The sequence below is a fragment of the Loxodonta africana genome, chromosome 10, assembly GCF_030014295.1.
Source record: "Loxodonta africana isolate mLoxAfr1 chromosome 10, mLoxAfr1.hap2, whole genome shotgun sequence".
In the NCBI taxonomy this organism is placed as follows: domain Eukaryota; kingdom Metazoa; phylum Chordata; class Mammalia; order Proboscidea; family Elephantidae; genus Loxodonta; species Loxodonta africana.
Genome location: NC_087351.1, coordinates 104,529,297 through 104,548,041, shown reverse-complemented (window position 1 = coordinate 104,548,041; position 18,745 = coordinate 104,529,297). Strand labels below are relative to the sequence as shown.

The following is an 18,745-nucleotide window of genomic DNA, read 5'->3' as shown; positions in this document are numbered from 1 at the left end:
CCTGGTTTTTGCTGTCTGATGAGCTTCTTGGCCCCGTTTGTTGCATGGGGTAGTTTGTGAGCCTGCAGATGGGAGGCGGCTGGTTGCTTCTCCCTTTCTTGTTGTTGGGTACCATCCAGTTGATTCTGACTCACAGCGAACCCATGTGACAGGGTAGAGCTGCTCCATAGGGTTTCCTAGGCTGTTGTCTTTATGGAGCAGATTGCCAGGTCTTTCACCCTCGGAGTTACTGGGTGGGTTTGAACCCCCCACCTTTGGGTTCACAGCTGAGCATGTAACTGTCCCGTCACCAGGGCTTGTTCTCCCTCACTGCAGGTGGAGAATTCCACGCTGAGCTCCCAGAGTGCCTCACTCACTGCACAGTACACACTGCTCCAGAACCAGCAGACGGCCAAGGAGACGGAGATGGAGAACCTGCAGAAGCAGCAGGAGCAGCTGGCGACGGCCTACGAGGCCCTGCTGCAGGACCACGAGCGTCTGGGCGCCCTCCACGAGCACCAGTCCGCCGAGTACGAGGCCCTTATCCACCAGCACAGCTGCTTGAAGACGCTGCATAGGAACCTGGAGCTGGAGCACAAGGAACTAGGGGAGAGGTGCCTGCCTGCATGAGGCTGGGAAGCCCGGGGCCTGGGCTGGTGGGGGCATCCGTTGGGTTCCCCCAGAGGACTTGGGGGGCCAGACTGGTGGGGGGTTGTCTGTTAGGCTCCCCCTGAGGACTTGGGGGGCCTGAGCTGGTGGGGGACATCCGCTAGGCTACCCCAGAGGACTTGCGGGGCCTGGGCTGGTGGAGAACATCCATTAGGCTATCTCAGAGGATTTGGGGGACCTTGCTGGTAGGGGCATCCATTAGGTTCCCCCAGAGGACTTGGGGGGCCAGGCTGGTGGGGGGTGTCTGTTAGGCTCCCTCTGAGGACTTGGGGGGTCTGGGCTGATGGGGGACATCCGTTAGGCTACCTCAGAGGATTTGGGGGACCTTGCTGGTAGGGGCATCCATTAGGCTCCCCGCAGAGGACTCAGTGGGGACCACGCTTATAGGGATTGTCTGTTAGGCTCCCTCAGAGGACTCAGGGTACCCAGGCTACTGGGGGTGGTCGTTAGGCTCCCCCAGAGGACTTGAGGGACCTGGGCTGGTGGGGGGCATCTGTTAGGCTGCCCCAGAAGTCTTGGGGGGCCAGGCTTGTAGGAGCTGTCATTAGGCACCCCCAGAGGACTTGGGGGGCTGGGCTGGTGGGGGTTGTCAATAGGCTCCCCTGGAGGACTCTGGCTGCAGGAGCACATGCCCCTCCTCCCTCTCCTCTGCTCCTTCCCCTGCGTTCCCTCTTGGCCCACTGCTCCATATTGTACTTCCTCAAGGGAAGTAAATAAAACTTGGCCTTCAGCAATTCTGAGTCTGTACAGCTGGAAACCCCGTGGCAGGAGGGCCCCCCGGGTGCCACAGTGGGTGTGGTCACTAACCCCAGCTCTGGGAAACCCAGCATTGGTGGTTTTCCGTTGTCTTCCCTCCTCTCGTTTTCCTCTCCAAGAAAAAGGAGGAAAGTCCCCTCAGCCATCAGTTTACAATGGCGGCCCTTACTCTGGCTTCCTAGGCCTCTCCTTTCATATCAGGTTTCTTTTTTTAACCATTAAATCTGGGAACTTCTGAATGTATACAAAGTAGACAGAATGGTGTAGTGAAACCCGCATGTACCCATCACCCAAAGTATCTATACCCTGCTGATGTCCTTTCAACTATACCCCCACACTTTCCACCCCCACACTGTATCGTTATTACTCCACAGGTAAATTTACATAGACCGAAAGGCACCCGTCTTAACCTGCATGTGCTTAACAGGTCCATTCAAGGGGGGAAGGTTTCTTGCAGGGAGTTTGGACCTGCTCCAAAGGAAGAGTTGGTGGGTGTTTTCCCTACGTTCCTTGCGCCATACAGCATACAATAGGTGCTCAGTATTTTTTGCTGGTTTTACGATGGCTGGAGGCCCCTCTGGTCTGTCCACAGCAGGCCGCAGCTTTGGGAATGTCAGGACCTGTGGCACTGGAAGGACGGCTCTGTATTCATTTCATTTGACGCTTAAGTCAGACGAGTCCACGCGTCCATTCCCTTAATGGATATTGACTGTTTTATCCCTTGCACTTGGAAACCCTGGTGGTGTAGTGGTAAGTGCTACAGCTGCTAATCAAGAGGTCAGCAGTTCAGATCCACCAGGCGCGCCTTGGAAACCCTATGGGACAGTTCTACTCTGTCCTATAGAGTTGCCGTGAGTTGGAATTGACTTGACAGCAACAGGTTTGGGTTTTGTTTTTTGTTTGGTTTGTCCCTCATACTAGGAGCCCTGGTGAAACACTCGGCTGCTAACCAAAAGGTCAGTAGTTCGAACCCACCAACCGCTCTGTGGGAGAAAAATGTAGCAGTCTGCTTCCGTAAATATTTACAGCCTCGGAAACCTCATGGACTCTGTCCTGTAGGGTCATTATGAGTCAGAATCAACTCAACGGCAACAGGTTTGGTTTTTCGGTTTTGGTCCCTCGTCCTGAGGACTCAGGTGATCAGTGTTCCCCACAGTCTCTGCCCTGCAGCTGGGTAGTTACTAGTGGTTTAGAGATAGGCTCTTCCACAGCGTTACAACTGGGGAGCAAGGGCTGGGGAACCCTTGTAGTCAGCCCATGACCCTAATTGTTAAGCCTGGATTGTTTCTTTCAGACTTAGCCTGGGATGAAAAAGGTCACTGCCCTAAAGCCAGGCAGAGCCACCACCTCCCAGGTTTACATTTCCCCTTATGGAGGCATTCTTTGTCCACGCTAAAGGCCACACAAACACTTGTCTTTAAATAGCTGCTGGAGCAAGTCTTGGCTCCTGTCAGATGGCACAAGTACAGCTGGCCTGGAGCTGGGGGGACAGTGATGACTGGGAAGGCATAGAGGTCCAAAGACAAAGGCTGGAGACCCTGGAACACTAGGTGGACTATGGCAGACTATCTCTGAGTGCGAAAAACTCACAGGAAGTGGGTGGAGAGTGGGGTCCCAACCAGGGAAGATGGAAAGGCTCTGCCCCAGTCCCTTCCTACTTCTGATGTGCTGTGCAGCCCTTGGACTTGGAGGAAATCCTGGACCACCTGTGAGCACAGAGGTGACCGTCAGCCAGCAGGGTAGGAGGAACAGCCTTGAGCTTGTCAAGACTCTCCTTTTGCTCTGCTGCCCTCCAGAGACAGCTGTGCTATAACCTATACAGACTGTGAGCAAACAAAAACCCAGTTGCCGTGGAGTTGATTCCAACCCATGGCAACCTCATATGTGGTGGAGAGAAACTGCTGAGCTCCATAGGGTTTTCAAGGCTGTGGCCTTTCAGAAGCAGATCACCAGGCCTTTTTTTCGAGGTCCCTCTGCATGGGCTCGAATTGCCACCGTTTTGATTAAGCACTGCTTGACTGTTTGTGCCACCCAGGGACTGTACAGACTGAGACAGGACAAGAAAGATCCAGAGGGCAGGAGGCAATATGCGGGAGGCAAGGGCTGTGGCTAGGATTGACTCTTGGGCGGTGGAGTCCTGGGGAGAAATAAGAGTAGCTCTGTGTGTGTGTGTGCGCGCGCGCACACGCGTGCATGCATGCGTGTGTGTGTGTGTGTATGACAACTGGCCTCTGTCAGCTGCTTGGGGGCAGCTGGACAGGCCTCTGTCCCTCGGCATGTCTACACTGTCCCTCCAGAAGGCCAGACAGAGAACAAGTCAGATGCGGACTTCCGAGGCAGGGGAACTGTTCTCATCCTCGGGGAGGAAGGATTAGCTGATACATGCAGATGAATTCAGCTGTTTATCCTGTGGTTGCTTTTAGATCTATTTGTGCTCAGTGAGCTATCTAGTAACTTATTTGTAACTCTGTAGAAGGGAAGGACATGCATTCAGACAGCGGGCAGTGTGCTGTCAGGTGGCTGCAGGAGGAAGGGGTACTTTGATGGGGATCTTAGGGACCATGGAGACATCTTGGGTAGGAGGAGGATTCTGGGCTCCAGGGCTAGAGGAGACCAGCAGAGCCAGCCTGGTCTGGGGACCACCCAGACAGCATCCCTAGCAGCCACTCTTGTCTCCCCACTGTCCAGCCCATCCCCTCACCTATACCCTAGCGCCTTCCCCCTCAGTTCTGCAGGGAGAAGTCACCAGAGGAACCCCATTTTCTCAGGGGTCTCAAACGTCATTTGGGGTGTAAGTTACCTATGAAACAGAAGGCCCAGGACAAACCCTGCCGTGTGTTTCCCCCACCAGGCACAGCGACATACTGAAGCACAAGGCGGAGCTGGACGAGCTGGAGAAGGTCCTGAAGACGGAGAGGGAGGCTCTTCAGCAGGAGCAGAGGACAAATGCCATCGCTGCGGATGAGAACCAGAGACTGCAGGGAGAGCTGGACAGGTAAATGCTGGGCCCGGCCAGCCCCCAAGCCCCACGTAGAGCAGTGTCCAGCGTTCTATTCAGACCCATCTCACTTAACAACCACTAACAGGAGATTAAAGGAGCCCTGGTGACACAGTGGTTAAGCACCCAACTGCTAACTGAAAGGTCAGCTGTTCAAATCCACCAGTAGCTCCGTGGGAGAAAAGACCTGGCCATCTGCTCCTGTAAAGATTACAGCCTAGGAGACTCTATGAGGCAGTTCTGCTCTGTCACATGGGGTCACTCTGAGTCGGAATCAACTCAGTGGCACACAACAACAGTAGAAGGTGGAGGACAATCCTGTATTTTTAAAAACTTTGTCACGTTAGTTAATAGCTAGATAGGTAATAAGGTGACAGGTACCTGTAGCTGGTGGCTGGGATGCAAGGGCGCAGATGATACCCAGGGACACGCATTGTCTAAGTGTGGTGGGTGTCCCTCCCAGCTGTGTGTTCATGATGATCGTGTCAGGCACAGGTCCACCCTCACCCCCTGTCAGCCCTTGATGATATGGGAACGCGGTACTATTATTAGCTCTCTTTTACAGATGAAAGAGTGCTGGTGGCACAGTGATTGGAGCGCTTGGCTGCTAACCGAAAGGTCAGCAGTTCAAACCCACTAGCTGCTCCGCAGGGGAAAGGTGTGGCAGTCTGCTTCCACAAAGACTTACAGCCTTGGAAACCATATGGGGCAGTTCTGCTCTGTTCTATCGGGTTGCTATAAGTTGGAATCAACTTGAAGGCAGCAGGTTTGGGTTTTTTTTAAACATTTGAGGGAACAGGCTCATAGAAATTACATAACATTGAGATCAAAGTCACTGCCTCTAGTTAGTGGCAGAGTCAGGATCTGAATCCAGGTCTTGTCTCCTTCCAAAGGTGTGAACACGTGAAGCTCTGCTTCCCCACCCATACCTGTGTTAATGTGCACCGTGCACTGAGGATTATGAGCCGAGACGCCTCCCTTGGCCAGGCAGGTAGCATGCAGGTGACAGTGCTAGTGTTAGACCACAGGGAGCAAAAGGGAGAGCTCACCCCACCCAGAAGAGCAGCTGCTATCAGCTCCAGGGCTGGGTGTCAGCTGGAAGGCAGGCCCTGGCTGCCAGGTCTCATTCATTCATTCATTTTTTTTTCAAGACAGGCTGGACATCTGGATGTTGATACAAAACTTCCAAATTTTTAAATGCTGGCAGCTAATTCATTAAAAAAAAAAATTAAACAGTGCAGGCCCAACAAGACACGTCTGTGCCCAGATTGCATCCACAGGCCTGGGTAATTTGAGCTTCCTGGTATAAATCTCCTTCCGAGAAGCCCCAGTTGGATGATAGTTATCATAATGATGATAATTTCAGTGGATTTGCATGACATCCTGGTGTCTCGTATTTTATTTATCTCCTGAGTTGAAATTAGAAAGGGGCTTGGAACAAGGGAAGAGATCTGGGCATAGATAGAATTTTAGAGCAAAAATGTTCTAGTTCAATGCTTTACAAAAAAAATTGAACAACAGAACCGTTTTCCCCAAAGTAAGCAGAGATGCTAAAGCCATAAACGCAGACCCAGTGGTAGCAGCGATGCTGTGATGAAGTAGTGTCTGGAGCCTGCCTGTTTTGTCTCACCCTGCCCAGTGTGGCAGCACCAGGGGTACCCCCATGGAACCCCAAAGTACACAGTTTGAGAACCGCCAATTTAGTCCACTCCTTCGTTTTACAGATGAAACTGAGGCCCCGAGAGGTTAAGGTTTTGCCTAAGGTTACACAGCCTGCCGCCACCGGCAGAGCCAGGATGGAGCCAAGGTCTGCGGCTGTCACCTCTCTGGAGCCTCCCTCAGCCCTTGCCCTGGCGTTTCCCCTGCAGAGTCAGTTTCCTGCACCACCAGCTGAAGGAGGAGTATGAGGAGCTGCACGCCCACACCAAGGAGCTGAAAACCTCGCTCAACAACTCGCAGCTGGAGCTGAACCGCTGGCAGGCCCGCTTCGATGAGCTCAAGGAGCAGCACCAGAGCATGGACATCTCGCTGACCAAGCTGGACACGCGCTGCGAGGTGAGGCGCAGGCATGGCGGCCTCAGGTCCCTGCTGGAGTCTTGAGTTCAGAGTTGAGTGTGGAGGGGCCAGAGGCAGAGGTGGGCCAGAGGTGTCTCAAGGGGAGACAACACAGGAGATGGGGACATGCTAGAAAACAAGTTTTCACCTGGCTTTTGCTTTTTTTGCAGGGTTGGGGGAGATGCCGTGGGAACGTTGAGTACTGCATTAGATTAGTTCTCTCGGCATGTCTACACTGTCCATGTTTTTAAATCTCAGTTGCCGTGCTGTTCTAGAGACATGCAGCATGGCTTTGCCCATTCTTGAGTGTGGCCGACTCTGGCTCAGGATCCTGGGGGTGGTGGTAGGTGTGGAGCTGATCCCGGGGTCCCCTAGCTCCTAGAGGGGCAACGCCATTCCTCCTGTTTTTCTATTGTGGTGGGTTTGAAATTATTTTCTTAAGCAGCAGAACTCTTTCCTGAGATGAAATTTTAAGCAGAACTCCAGTGCATTTAAGATTCACAGATGTGGTTCTGGTAGGAAGAGCGACTAGGTCCCACCCGACCTCCAAGACAGCCCCCAGGACACACATCCTGCGGGTGCTTTGTGTTTATCGAAAAACAATCTCAAACACCTTTTTCCTTTGACCATTGTGGAAGCCCTCTGCGGGATCACAGGTGAGGAAACTGAGGCCCAGGCAGCTCGCCTCCTGTGGTGAGAGACTCCTGGCCCCAGCGCTGGGGGACGTGAATGCAGGGCTGAGGCAAGGGCGTTGGCTCCACCATGGCTGGAGACTCGCTGAGGAATCTGCCCACCATGCTGTGCTGTGGCTGCTTCAGGATTTCTGAGGAGACAGCTTCAGACCAGGGCTACTGGAGGCCACGTGGAGCAGCTAGCATCTGCTCTCATCTAGACACGTAGAGATGGGGGGCTATTTCAGGGAAAGAACTGACATGAGCAGACATGGGGGGACAGGACTTTTTGGAGATCACCAATGAGTTAGTTGGGTTGGAGCTGAGGACGTGAGAGGGATCATGGCAGGGACAATGGGTTGGGGTTCAACGAGATGCTAAGACCAGTGGAACCAACCCCCCTACACGCCCTCCCCATGCCTCAGGTGGAAGCTAAGGGAAGGAAGTGGAGGGAGGGCCTATCTCCTGTCTCTTCCACCCCCACCTCTTTTGGGTACACCCATTTGTCACAGAGTGGATTTGTTTGTTGCCTGCCATGCCAGGGTCTAATGGGGTGGAAGAGCAGCTGCCCCATCATCGCTGGGACGGCGCCCCGGGGCCCTTGGATCTCAGGCTCAAGGCCAAGAGGAGGGGCCCAGGGCTGCTGGTCCTCTGGCACCTGTGGCCACGCCCAGGGCTTTGCCATTGGGCCAAAGCCATGTTTCTAAGGATGGCTTTCATTCTGCAGACAGCTGACTTGCCAGGCCTTTGGTATGATTTGCTTCCAAGTACGTCAAGTGAAAAATAGTATCTTTATTATCATATTTATTGCCCGAACAATGTAACTAACTCATGGAAGCATTTTAAATGAAATGAAGAATCACCTTTTCCTTTCTACTTCTTCTTGTATTTAAATTGTACCTTGTTACAGTCAGGATAGGTAGAATTTTGCTTTTTCCTTTAATGTTAGAATCATAATTGCTAATGGGGTGAAGAGGAGGGAACAACCTATGTTTCCCCCTTTGTGTGCTGGGCATTTTACTGTGTGCTTATACTAGTTATTTAATCCTCACAAAGACCTGTGAGGTGAGTGATCTGTTCTCATTCCTAGTAAGTAGTGGATTTGAACCCAGCCTCTCAGGATCCAAAGTCTGATTTTCCTACTACACCATGACAATGTTCTACTGCAAGAGTTGGCAAAATTCAGTCTGTGAGCCAAATCCGGCCATCTGCCTGTTTTTGTTTTTTATGGTTGAGGGAAAAAAATGAATAATATCTTGTGTCAAGTGAGAATTACACGAAACCCATTTGTCAGTGTCCATAAGTGAGGTTTTATTGGAACATCCCCGTGTCCATTTGTAAACATATTGTCTGTGGCTGCTTTTGTGCTCCAGTGAGAGAGCTGAGTAGTTGTAACAGAAGCCACACTGTCTAGCCTGGAAAGCCTAAAGTACTTACTACCTGGCTTTTTTCAGGAAAAGTATGCCAACCCAAAACTTTCCAGTAGAAATATATGGAAACCATATACATAATTAAAAATTTTCTAGTAGCTGTATTTATGAAGTAGAAAGAAATGGGTAATTTTACTATTTTCTTTAAACATTATATCTAAAGTATCATTTTAACATGTAATCAATAAAAAAGTTCATTAATGAATATGTATATTTTTTTAAATATGTGTCTTACCCTTACAGCACATCTTAGTTCAGGTCAGCTATATTACAGTGCTCAGTAGCCACATGTTGCCAGTGGCTGCCATACTGGACAGTGCCATTGCAGAGAGAGCTCAGCCATTCCCATACGGATGGCTGTGTTAGTCCTTCTCAAGTCTTCGCTAGTGTAGGTAACACTGAGATGAACATCTTTGTGCTAATAGGTTCCCAGCAGTGGAATCGTGGTGTTTGAGGCATTGTTGGTCTGTTTGTAGCTGCTCTCCCGTCTCAAGGGGAACTTGGAGGAAGAAAACCATCACCTCTTGAGCCAGATCCAGCTGTTGAGCCAGCAGAACCAGATGCTTCTGGAGCAGAACATGGAGAGTAAAGAGCAGTACCATGAGGAGCAGAAGCAGTACATGTAAGGAGGAGGGTTACTTTTCTAGTTTGGTGGATGATAGCAGTCAAGTAAGGGGCCCCTGAGCCCCTCCTGCCCCTGGCTGATCGCAGTAATGAGTCCTCTGCTTCTGGAGGTCCTGGCTTTCCCTGCCCCATGCCAAGACCCGTGGCATTCTGGGCAAAGAGCTTCCTGGGCCCGTTGATGTCCTGAGGGCCAGGGGATAGACCATCCACCAACTCACGGTCTCTTGGTTTCCCTGGAATGGCTCTAGATTTTCAGAAGTGGGATGGTGGTGTGTTTCTGTTTGCTTTTCAGAGCCCACCACCAAAAGCTTCTGGGCTTCATCTGCTTGTGGAGTGATGTTAACTTCTAAAACATGATGGTGCTGACGAGCAGCATCTCAGGGCAGCAGTTTAGATAGATGTCTGAGAGTGAGTGCCATAAGCCCATCCCTTCCTTGTCTGTGCCTGCTTCCCCCTAGACTGTGTGCAGAAGGAGTTGCCGGTGTCTTGTACTGCCCTCCTCAGCCAGTATTTCTGCAGTGCCAGCTTTGGCGTATTTAGGCCCTGTGAGGTGCACAGAGCTAGGCTCCTGGTAGCCAGAACTAGCAGGGATGAGGTGAGAGAGATGTAGCCAAGGCCAGGCAGATGGCCAAGACCTAAACGGAGGTGTGGAAGGAAGAGTGGTGAGAACTTGGGTTCTGCCACCGAGGTGGGGTGGGGAGGAAGCCAGCCAGATGGAGGGGTATGGCAGTGGAGCGTGGCAAGGGGTCTGGGTGCTGGGAATTTGCCAGGTGATTAGGGGAGACAGCTGGGGAGGGAGGTGCACTCACTTGTGGAAGGTTTCTGTGCCAGGCTAAAGCCTTCAGATCATCTAGAAGGTTTTGAAGTGATCTGGTGTTGGTAGTGGAGTCCCCGGGTAGTACAAATGGGTAACGTGCTTGGCTGCTAACTGAGAGGCTGGAGGTTTGACTCCACCCAGAGGCACTTCGGAAGAACGGCCTGGCGATCTACTCTGATAACTGATGGGGTTGCGGGAGTCGGAAGAGACTGAAGGGCAGCTAGTTGACTGGTTGGTATAGAAGGACTTAGGACTTATTTCTAAGAAATAGAGGATAAGAGGAAGACCCCTCACGATGGAAACCTTGTGGTTTAGAAGCCTAGTGACCCAAGAAATCTAAAATCCAGAGCAATTTTCATCAGTCCATGTTGTGGTGGTTGAACTGTTCTTCCATGACATTGGGTGTGGCTGGCCCAGCGACCTGGTAGGCCAGCGTGTCAGCCGTGAGTGTGGTTAAGGGGAGAAGAAACACACTGGAGGGACCTGTCATGAGGACCACCAGTCCGCTGACCCAGTGCTCTCTGAAGTGATGGTGCTTCTTCCTCATTCTTCCTGCCCCACTTGCTTGCCTAGAGGTTTTTCACCTCCTACCAAAGGATGATGCATATTTAAAACCATGCTGTAGTTGGGGATAGATCTGACAGTTGCCTGAAGTTGGCCCTCTGTACTCCATCTGATAAAGTTTGCCAGCAGAGTTTGGGCAGGTGCTAACCAAGAGGAGATGGAGCCTGGTACCCAGGGTGCTACTTGATGAGAAGTTTGCAGTAGAGAGTATTTGCACCAGGCTAGTAGATGGTGAGCTTCCTGGTGCGCTGTTCTATGTTCTGGGAGGAGCATGGCACCCACTCTGTGAGTTTGTGCTGTCTGTGGAGCCAAACACGGCACTGTGGGGAGGACAAAGTAGCAGAACTCAGATGTCGAAGCACGGAGTGTAGTCCATGATCATGCAAAGTGTTTGCGAAGCTGTCACTTTGCACAGGACGCTCACTTCGTGGTGAACTGGGGAAGTGGGGGGAGGTCTGTTTGGGTGGGACCCCGGGAGCTTCACGACTGGGGAGCTGAGCTGTTATCTCCCATCCAGGGCCCTCTTTTCTGAACAAGGAAGCCAGGGGTCCGAGCTGCTGAGACCTCCAAGGTGGCGAGAGGCAGACCAGGACAGGAGTCAGGGTCCTGGGGGCAGCATTGTGTAGTGTGCCCCCACATGCTCAGCCCCTGTGATTCCCTGGGATGAAACACCAAGAGCATTCCCTTTGGATCGGGAAGGCCAGGATTTCCCTTGCAGAATCAGAGGTGCCCTACAACACCCAGTGCTCAAGAGGTGTCTGTTTTGGGCCCTCACTCTATAAAAGTGTGAACTAGTTTCCTACATTTAGAAATCAGGAACTCTTACTTCATAACCTGGGTTTCTGACTTCTCTGAAAAAATTGGGAGATCCACCACCCCAGTCTACAGCACACACGCTGCATCTTGCCACAGTCCCCACCACTCCCTCTAGTCTTTCCCAGCCTGCTTTGCTCATTATCTTCTCTGTCTGGCCCCTGAAAGCTTTTGTGTTTGCTCTCGTGGGAGAGTTATCAGAAACCCTATGTTGGAGTGGCCCCAAACCAGAGGTTTGACTTGGCTGAACTTTTTTTTTTTTTAATAAAAAGGAAGTTAACAAATTTTATTTGCTTACAATTCTGGAAAATAAAATGTTGCTTCTTCATTGACTTGTATTTAAATATTTTATTGTGTTTTAGGAGAAAGTTTACACAGCAAATTAGATCCTATTCAACAAACCGTACACAATGATTCTGTGATGTTGGTTACAATCCCCACAATGTGTCAGGACTTTCACCCTTTCCACCCTGCTGAACTAACTTTTTCAGCCTTAGTATCCATCTAACTCCCCAGGGACCCCTTACCCTCAGGGTATTGTTAACATGCACCTCCAGGAGCTAGCCCTGTGTCTGACCCCAGAATGCCCGACGCCTTGAATGACCTGGCTGGAAAGTTCTTGGGGCTTCCAAGCCTGAGTTTTCAGATGGTTTGAGGTTTGTCCCCACAAGTTCACTTACATAGACCGTAGGCACTTGAGTAAATATGTTTACGCAAGATGGTAGGGCTTCCTGAACCCGTCTCAAATGCTCCCGTTCCCATCTTCCCGATTCGATGACCCTGATGGTCAAGAGCACCAACATATCTGAATCCTGAGCAAACGTTGGGCCCCTACTGCCATGATCAATAAATTCACAAGGCCATTTCCTCCCTGTTTTATTTAAAACTGTATTGAGATTTCTTTCCCCTCTATTTTTAGAGACAAATTAAATGCCTTACGAAGACATAAGGAAAAACTGGAAGAAAAAATCATGGACCAGTACAAGTTCTATGATCCTGCTCCAAAGAAGTGAGTTGACTTAATTTTGGTGACTTAAACGTTGAACAGAAAAGCTTCCTTTCTCGTGAGGAGGGTGACCTGTAGCAACTTAGAGCAGTGTCCAGTGTGGACCCTGTACTGTCCACAGTACACAGCGTCTTCTGGGTTGTAGGCCCCTCCTGGATCCGACCGCTGAGACATCCTTTCATCCCTTCCCTCCATGCTCGAGCTTGTCATGGGAGGAATGGCCAATGCCTGCTGACCTTTATGAGACCAGGCTTAGTTTAGCCACAAGCCTTTACAGGAGCAGAGTGCCTTGGTGGTCATTAAAGGAGGATGGTGGGGCTACCTTGTCAGGTTTTTGCCATGACATAGACAACCAGGTTCCTGTTTGGGGAAGAGAGCTTGGGTAGGAAGCCTGAACCAGCACCTACAGTCTGCAAACATGGAAGCTTTTTGGCCTTAATGTGAATTCCTCTGAATTCGCTGGGCCCCAGGGCAGCTCCATAAACACATTCTTTTCTCCAGGCAGCCAAGGGTTTGTGGTTGTGGGGCTGGCTCTGTCCCTGCAGATTCATCCACCCAGCAGGGCCTCCCCTTGTCCCGGGCCCTGAGCCCCAGAGTCTGCCCGTTTGCAAGGAGCCCAGCCTTAGTCAGAATCACACGAAGCCCTCGGGCTCTCCTTTAACAGGAGGACCCTAGAACTTCAGATCTTCAACCTTCTACTTGACAGATACGGAAATGCGGCCCAAGAAGGTTGAGGGGTTTGTGTAAGACACAGGGCCGTTTGGCTCAAAGTCAGGATGGTATCACAGGTGTGGTTTTCTATCAGGGTGCCTTCTCTCCAGCAGGCTGCAGCTCTGTAATTCACTGTTTCATTTCGCAACCCTCTTTGGCCCTCTACCCGCTCGCCAAGACTCCTCTGGGCCGGGAGTGTCCAGGATGCCAGCTCAGTCTACTTATGAACTGTTTATGAACTTTAGCAGAAAGTCCTTGAATCTGTTCCTGAAGATGGGATATTTTGAGAGAGAAATTGCCATCTAGGTTAGCATAGCGCCGCTTCCTTCACTGCACAGATGAGCAGGGGCTGACGCGGCTTCCTTGGAGTTCTTTTTACAAGAGATTGATATGAATTTCTGCCACGATGCCTGCCTCTGCCCCTCCCCCCTGCCTAACTGAGAATTACACTCCGCCTCCAGAGCCCCAAATCTGATGGACGTAGCAATGGTTAAGAGAGCCATCATGTCTGAACCCCAAATTAACGGCCGGACTCCCCAGGCTGGTGATGGAAACCCCAGCCCACACTAGGTAACCCAGTGAACTGCCAGGGTATGTGTAATGTCCGTGTGTTCTTCTAAAAATCTCCCTCTAACTAGGAAAAACCACTGGATTGGAGCCAAAGCCTTAGTCAAATTCATCAAACCAAAGAAAGAGGGGTCTAGAGAACGGTTAAAATCAACCGCAGACAGCCCTCCCTGGCAGCTGGAGTCCTCAGACCCGATCTCGCCGTCTGCTTCTCAGCCTCTCAGGTCACAGCCGGAGAACCCAGAGACTGTCCCCTTGGGATCAAACTGTGCAGAAGAGCGAGATGCTCACAACGGGCCTGTGGGAAAAGGTAGGGGTGGGTGACTTCAGTACAGTGGGGGGTAGCAAAGGGGATGTTCTAAATGATAGTTCGTAGGTGAGAGTAAAGCAAGATTGTGTGTTTGAGCATGTGCGTATGGGAGAAAGTGGAGGGTGTGTGTATACACATGTGTGTATGATACATGTATGTGTGCAGGAACATGGAAGGGCGTGCATGTGTGTGGGAATATAAAGGGGTGTGTTTGTGCATGCTCATGCAGTAGTGTGGAGGGGTGCGTGTATGCATGTGTGGAAATGTAGAGTGTTTACATGTGTGTGCAGGAATGTGGAGGTGTGTATGTGCATGTGTGCGCAGAAGCATGGAGGGTATGCGTGTGCAGGAGTGTGGAAGGGTATATGTATTTGCATACATGTGTGGGAATGTGGAGGGGTATGTATGTGCATGTGTGTGGGAACATGGAGGGTGTGTGTGCATGTGTGTAGGAGTGTGGAAGGTATGTGTTTGTGCATGTATGTGTGCCAGCGTGGAGGGTGTGTGTGCATGTGTGTGTGGGAACATGGAGGGTGTGTGCATTTGTGTGTGGGAGCATGTAGGGTGTGTGTGTGCGTGTGTGTGGGAGCGTGGAGGGTGTGTGTGTGGGAGCGTGGAGGGTGTGTGTGTGCATGTGTGTGTGGGAGCGTGGAGGGTGTGTGTGTGTGTGTGGGAGCGTGGAGGGTGTGTGTGCATGTGTGTGTGGGAGCGTGGAGGGTGTGTGTGCATGTGTGTGTGGGAGCGTGGAGGGTGTGTGTGTGCATGTGTGTGGGAGTGTGGAGGGTGTGTGTGCACGTGTGTGTGGGAGCGTGGAGGGTGTGTGTGTGCATGTGTGTGTGGGAGTGTGGAGGGTGTGTGTGTGCGTGTGTGTGGGAGTGTGGAGGGTGTGTGTGTACACGTGTGTGTGGGAGCGTGGAGGGTGTGTGTGTGCACGTGTGTGTGGGAGTGTGGAGGGTGTGTGTGTGCATGTGTGTGTAGGAGCGTGGAGGGTGTGTGTGCGTGTGTGTGGGAGTGTGGAGGGTGTGTGTGTGCATGTGTGTGTGGGAGCGTGGAGGGTGTGTGTGTGCACGTGTGTGGGAGTGTGGAGGGTGTGTGTACATGCATGCGTGCCTCCCACTGAGGTATGTTATTAACCAGGCAAAAAATAGAAGTTCATGTCAGTGTTGTAGCAATTTTGTTCTGTGACAGTTTTGTTATTTTAGACAAGAGGCCTCACTGATCGAGTAGACCGTGGTAGGTACCTCATATCCAAAGATGATATTCACGCAGGCACCACAGAGACAAGTATGATACTGTATGTTTTTCCAGCTCAACAAATTGAAAGATGTTAATGAACTCTTTCTGTGAGGAGATCCCAGGTGCATTTAAAGTGTGCTCTGTGTGTACAAGATCTCAGAGTCTTTGTGTGCCTCTGCTCTTTTATCGCTCTGAAAGGCAGGTTAGGTTTTCTTCTCCAGCCTGGTCTGAACTTGCCCCTGTGAGCCCTAGGCAGTTTATCTTTCACTTAGGCCTATCGTTTGGGATTTACGAGAGATTCTGAAATAAGACGGTGTTTCATTGTATCTTGCCATATTTCATTGAACCTAAGGGGCCATCAGTTACAAGATGCACAATTATTTTTTATCCCACTGGGAGGAAAAACACTGACAATAAAATGAGGCAATGCCTTATCAAGTAGAATTTTTATTATACTCTTGTTGAAAGAGCTCTTCTAAAAGCCTTAATTAGACAGATTTTTGTGCGTACTCTGAAAAGCAAAACATGAGCAAAATGAATAGGTATTTTGTCACAGTGCCACCTGGCCAGTGGTGACTGTAAGACACCCTTAACTCCAAGATGCCGTCCTGATTTCAGAGACACTCCGGAGTGGAAAAAATGCATTGCAGCATCGCTCAAACACAGTAGTTACCCTAAACATTGTCTGATTTGCAAATTTACTTTTTAAATATTCTTTATGGGTTATTTATGCAAGGCCTGCATTGTGAGTCCTTCAGTTTTTGTGAAGGACACCAGGACTTTCTGAAGATCAGGCCTGTGCCTGAGACCCCTGTGCACGGTCCAGCTCCCCTGGCCAGTGCCAAGCCGTCTCCTGAGCGTGACGTGATGAGCCTTTTGGGTGTCACGGTCACCACTGCAAGTGCTTGTGGTGCCATTTTCAAATGCAGAAGAGAAGTATGTGCACATACACGTGTGTTGTTTGGGAGCAAATGCTCACCGTCCCAGTCTTTCTGGGGGGTGAGATTAGGTCAAAGGCTCATCCGCAGGTAAATGATAACCAAGCTTAGCGTTGTTGCTATTCAGAGGGGTTCTATTGCCCCTGGTTTCCATACTGGCTGTTGTTTCATATTTTTTGTATATATCTCAACCTTCTTTATTCTTTAAAAGCTGAATTGAAAAACCTGTTGCCATCAAGTGGATTCCAACTCATAGCAACCCTATAGGACAGGGTAGAGCTGCCCCATAGGGTTCCCAAGGCTGTAATCTTTATGGAAGCAGACTGCCACATCTTTCTCCCACAGAGCAGCTGGTGGGTTCGAACCACCAGCCTTTTGGCTAGCAGACGAGCCCTAACTATAATAAGCCTAGCTGAGTTAGGAAAACCTTCAGAGGAAAAACTGCGGGCACATGTTAAACTGTACCATGAATGAGCAGGTCAATCATAATAATCAATAGCAACTATTCGTTGGGCGCTCCCTGGGCTGCTTTCCACGCTTCTTTTACCTCGGTTAGTCCCAACTACCCATCAGGACAGGCATGGCCACTGTCTCCGTTGTAGGCCTGAGAAGGGGAGGCTCTGCGAGGTGAACACTCGCAGACGTAGGAAATGGTACAACTGGGGTCCAAACCTAAGCTCAAAGCTGCTACGTGCACTACCTCCAGCTAAGGGTCCCCAAAGATGCTGAAGAAACCTGCTGCTGAGCTCCTGCTTAGAGTCCAGCCCTAGGCCGGGCCCCGGGGATACCAGCATTGAAGAAAACGGCCCCTTCTTGTGTGGTATAAAGGAGCCCTTTTTTTTTTTTAGTAGCACAGTGGGTAAGTGCTCAGCTGCTAAGAAAAAGGTTAAGGGTTCGAACCTAGTTTGTGACTCTGCTGATGATCTGCTCCCGTAAAGATTACAGCCTAGTAAACCCTGTCACATGGGGCCACTATGAGTCAGAATTGCCTGGACAGTACCCAACAACATTATGTGGCGTGAGCCCTGGCCACCAGGTGGTACTGTGGGGCAAGAAGTAACAGGCTCTGGCATTATCTTGGAAACCCTATGGGGAGTACTACTTCAGGGTCACTATGAGTTGGACTCACAGCAGCAGGTTTGGCTTTTGGTCAGCAATGGGTTAAATCCTTCACTGTGAGACCTGTTCAGAAAGATAGATCAATTGCCTGCTTCGCTAAGACTACCATTTAAAGGCTAAGAAGTGTGGGATTGGGGTGGAGGACTAGTAGATCTCAGAGGAAATTCATGGTTCTTCTGGGTGCTGAGGTTTTTTACAGGTTGAAAAGAGGTATTTTAATCTTTTTTTTAAAACTCATGTTCCTAAGAGGTTATTTTAGAGATAGAGAAATTATTGGTGGGTCCTTCAGATAGACCATTTTATTATAGTGGGCCAGAAACATATCATGAAGTATTTCTGAGGCCCTTGAACGGGAATGGGTGTGGTGTGTGAGCTGAATTGTCGGCCGCCCTGTCATTAAAATAGATGAGTAAGAGAAGCGACTCCTAAATTAATAAACATTCTTATTTAATCATTGAACACACTGAAATTGAAAAACAGCCCAAACCATTGGCTCGTCGGGCAACATGTCATTCTCCTCACGTGCTGAGTAAATAAATTGTTGGCTTTAAGATGCCACTAAACTAATTAAATTGAGTCAGAGCGTAAATGATTCACTGAGCCCCGATGCGGGTCTGAGTATTGGGTATTGTTTCTGTCTTTCCTGGTTTGAACAGGATTCCGACTTCCTGAATACATTTAGCTCATTTAGAGTCATTTGTTATTGTATATTTCATTTATTTGTTTTTGTTCTTTTTTCTTTCCTCCCTTGGGTTATCCGGGTGATAACACTTTAGCATCTCAGCGCAAAAAGAGTCCCTTTTTGAGAAGCAAAAGCAAGGACAAAGACAAGTCTCCAACGACCCACCCAGCTCTCTCTAAACGCCTGCGGTTCTGGTCTTCCTCCGACATCCCGTCCTCCCCTAACGAGCCTCTCTCTTTCTCAGCAATCGGAGATTTCTAATCCTTTCCTGTATCATGTGTCTTCACCATGTATCCTCCTTCATTTCTGAAATTAAAAAAAAAAAAAAAAAAAAACAGTATCTAAAGGCCACATGACCTGTAATGGAACCCTTCTCCTGACCCCAATTCCAAGCCAAGCCCAAAGTAGCCAGCGTGGATTCTGAGTTCAAAATGGAAGATGAGTTGTCACACTGTCTGGACCGTTCTTCGGGGCGGCACAGTTTTAGGGGAGCCTCGGGACATACGTGCCCACATGTATGTCCAGCTTGGGCCAGGATGTCTGCACTCAGTAAGTCGCGCGGCCATGTGCTTCTGTGTCCACGCTTGCGCCTGCAGGCTTCCGTCGTGCCCGCATAAAGCGGACCGGTCAGTTGTTGCTTCCTCTGCTTCCTAAACTATGCAGCCTCGACCAAGTGAGGCTTTGTAAGCAGCAAAAATTCAAACCTCTGCCCTTCTTTCCTCTGTCCTTGTCAGAGCACTGAATTGTTGGCTTTTGATAACAAGGCCCTTCTTTAGCCATGTTTTATGTTTTGGAGAATT

The 18,745-nt window shown here is 50.2% G+C and overlaps 1 protein-coding gene across 5 annotated transcripts in view; it reads left to right on the top strand.

Annotated features, from left to right (window-relative positions):
- CCDC88C (coiled-coil domain containing 88C) overlaps positions 1 to 18,745 on the top strand; it is a 158,859-nt gene that overhangs the window by 120,348 nt on the left and 19,766 nt on the right. For 3 of the 5 annotated variants that reach the window (XM_023546504.2, XM_023546505.2, XM_023546503.2), the window contains 7 exons: positions 316 to 593; positions 4,256 to 4,399; positions 6,271 to 6,457; positions 9,035 to 9,180; positions 12,296 to 12,385; positions 13,732 to 13,970; positions 18,040 to 18,280. In XM_023546504.2, coding sequence (XP_023402272.2) covers positions 316 to 593; positions 4,256 to 4,399; positions 6,271 to 6,457; positions 9,035 to 9,180; positions 12,296 to 12,385; positions 13,732 to 13,970; positions 18,040 to 18,206 — 1,251 coding nt within the window. In that variant the 3' untranslated portion in view covers positions 18,207 to 18,280. Of the gene's footprint in view, positions 1 to 315; positions 594 to 4,255; positions 4,400 to 6,270; positions 6,458 to 9,034; positions 9,181 to 12,295; positions 12,386 to 13,731; positions 13,971 to 18,039; positions 18,281 to 18,745 lie in introns of those variants that run through there. The other 2 variants (XM_023546506.2, XM_003408823.4) reach the window with 2 other exon arrangements.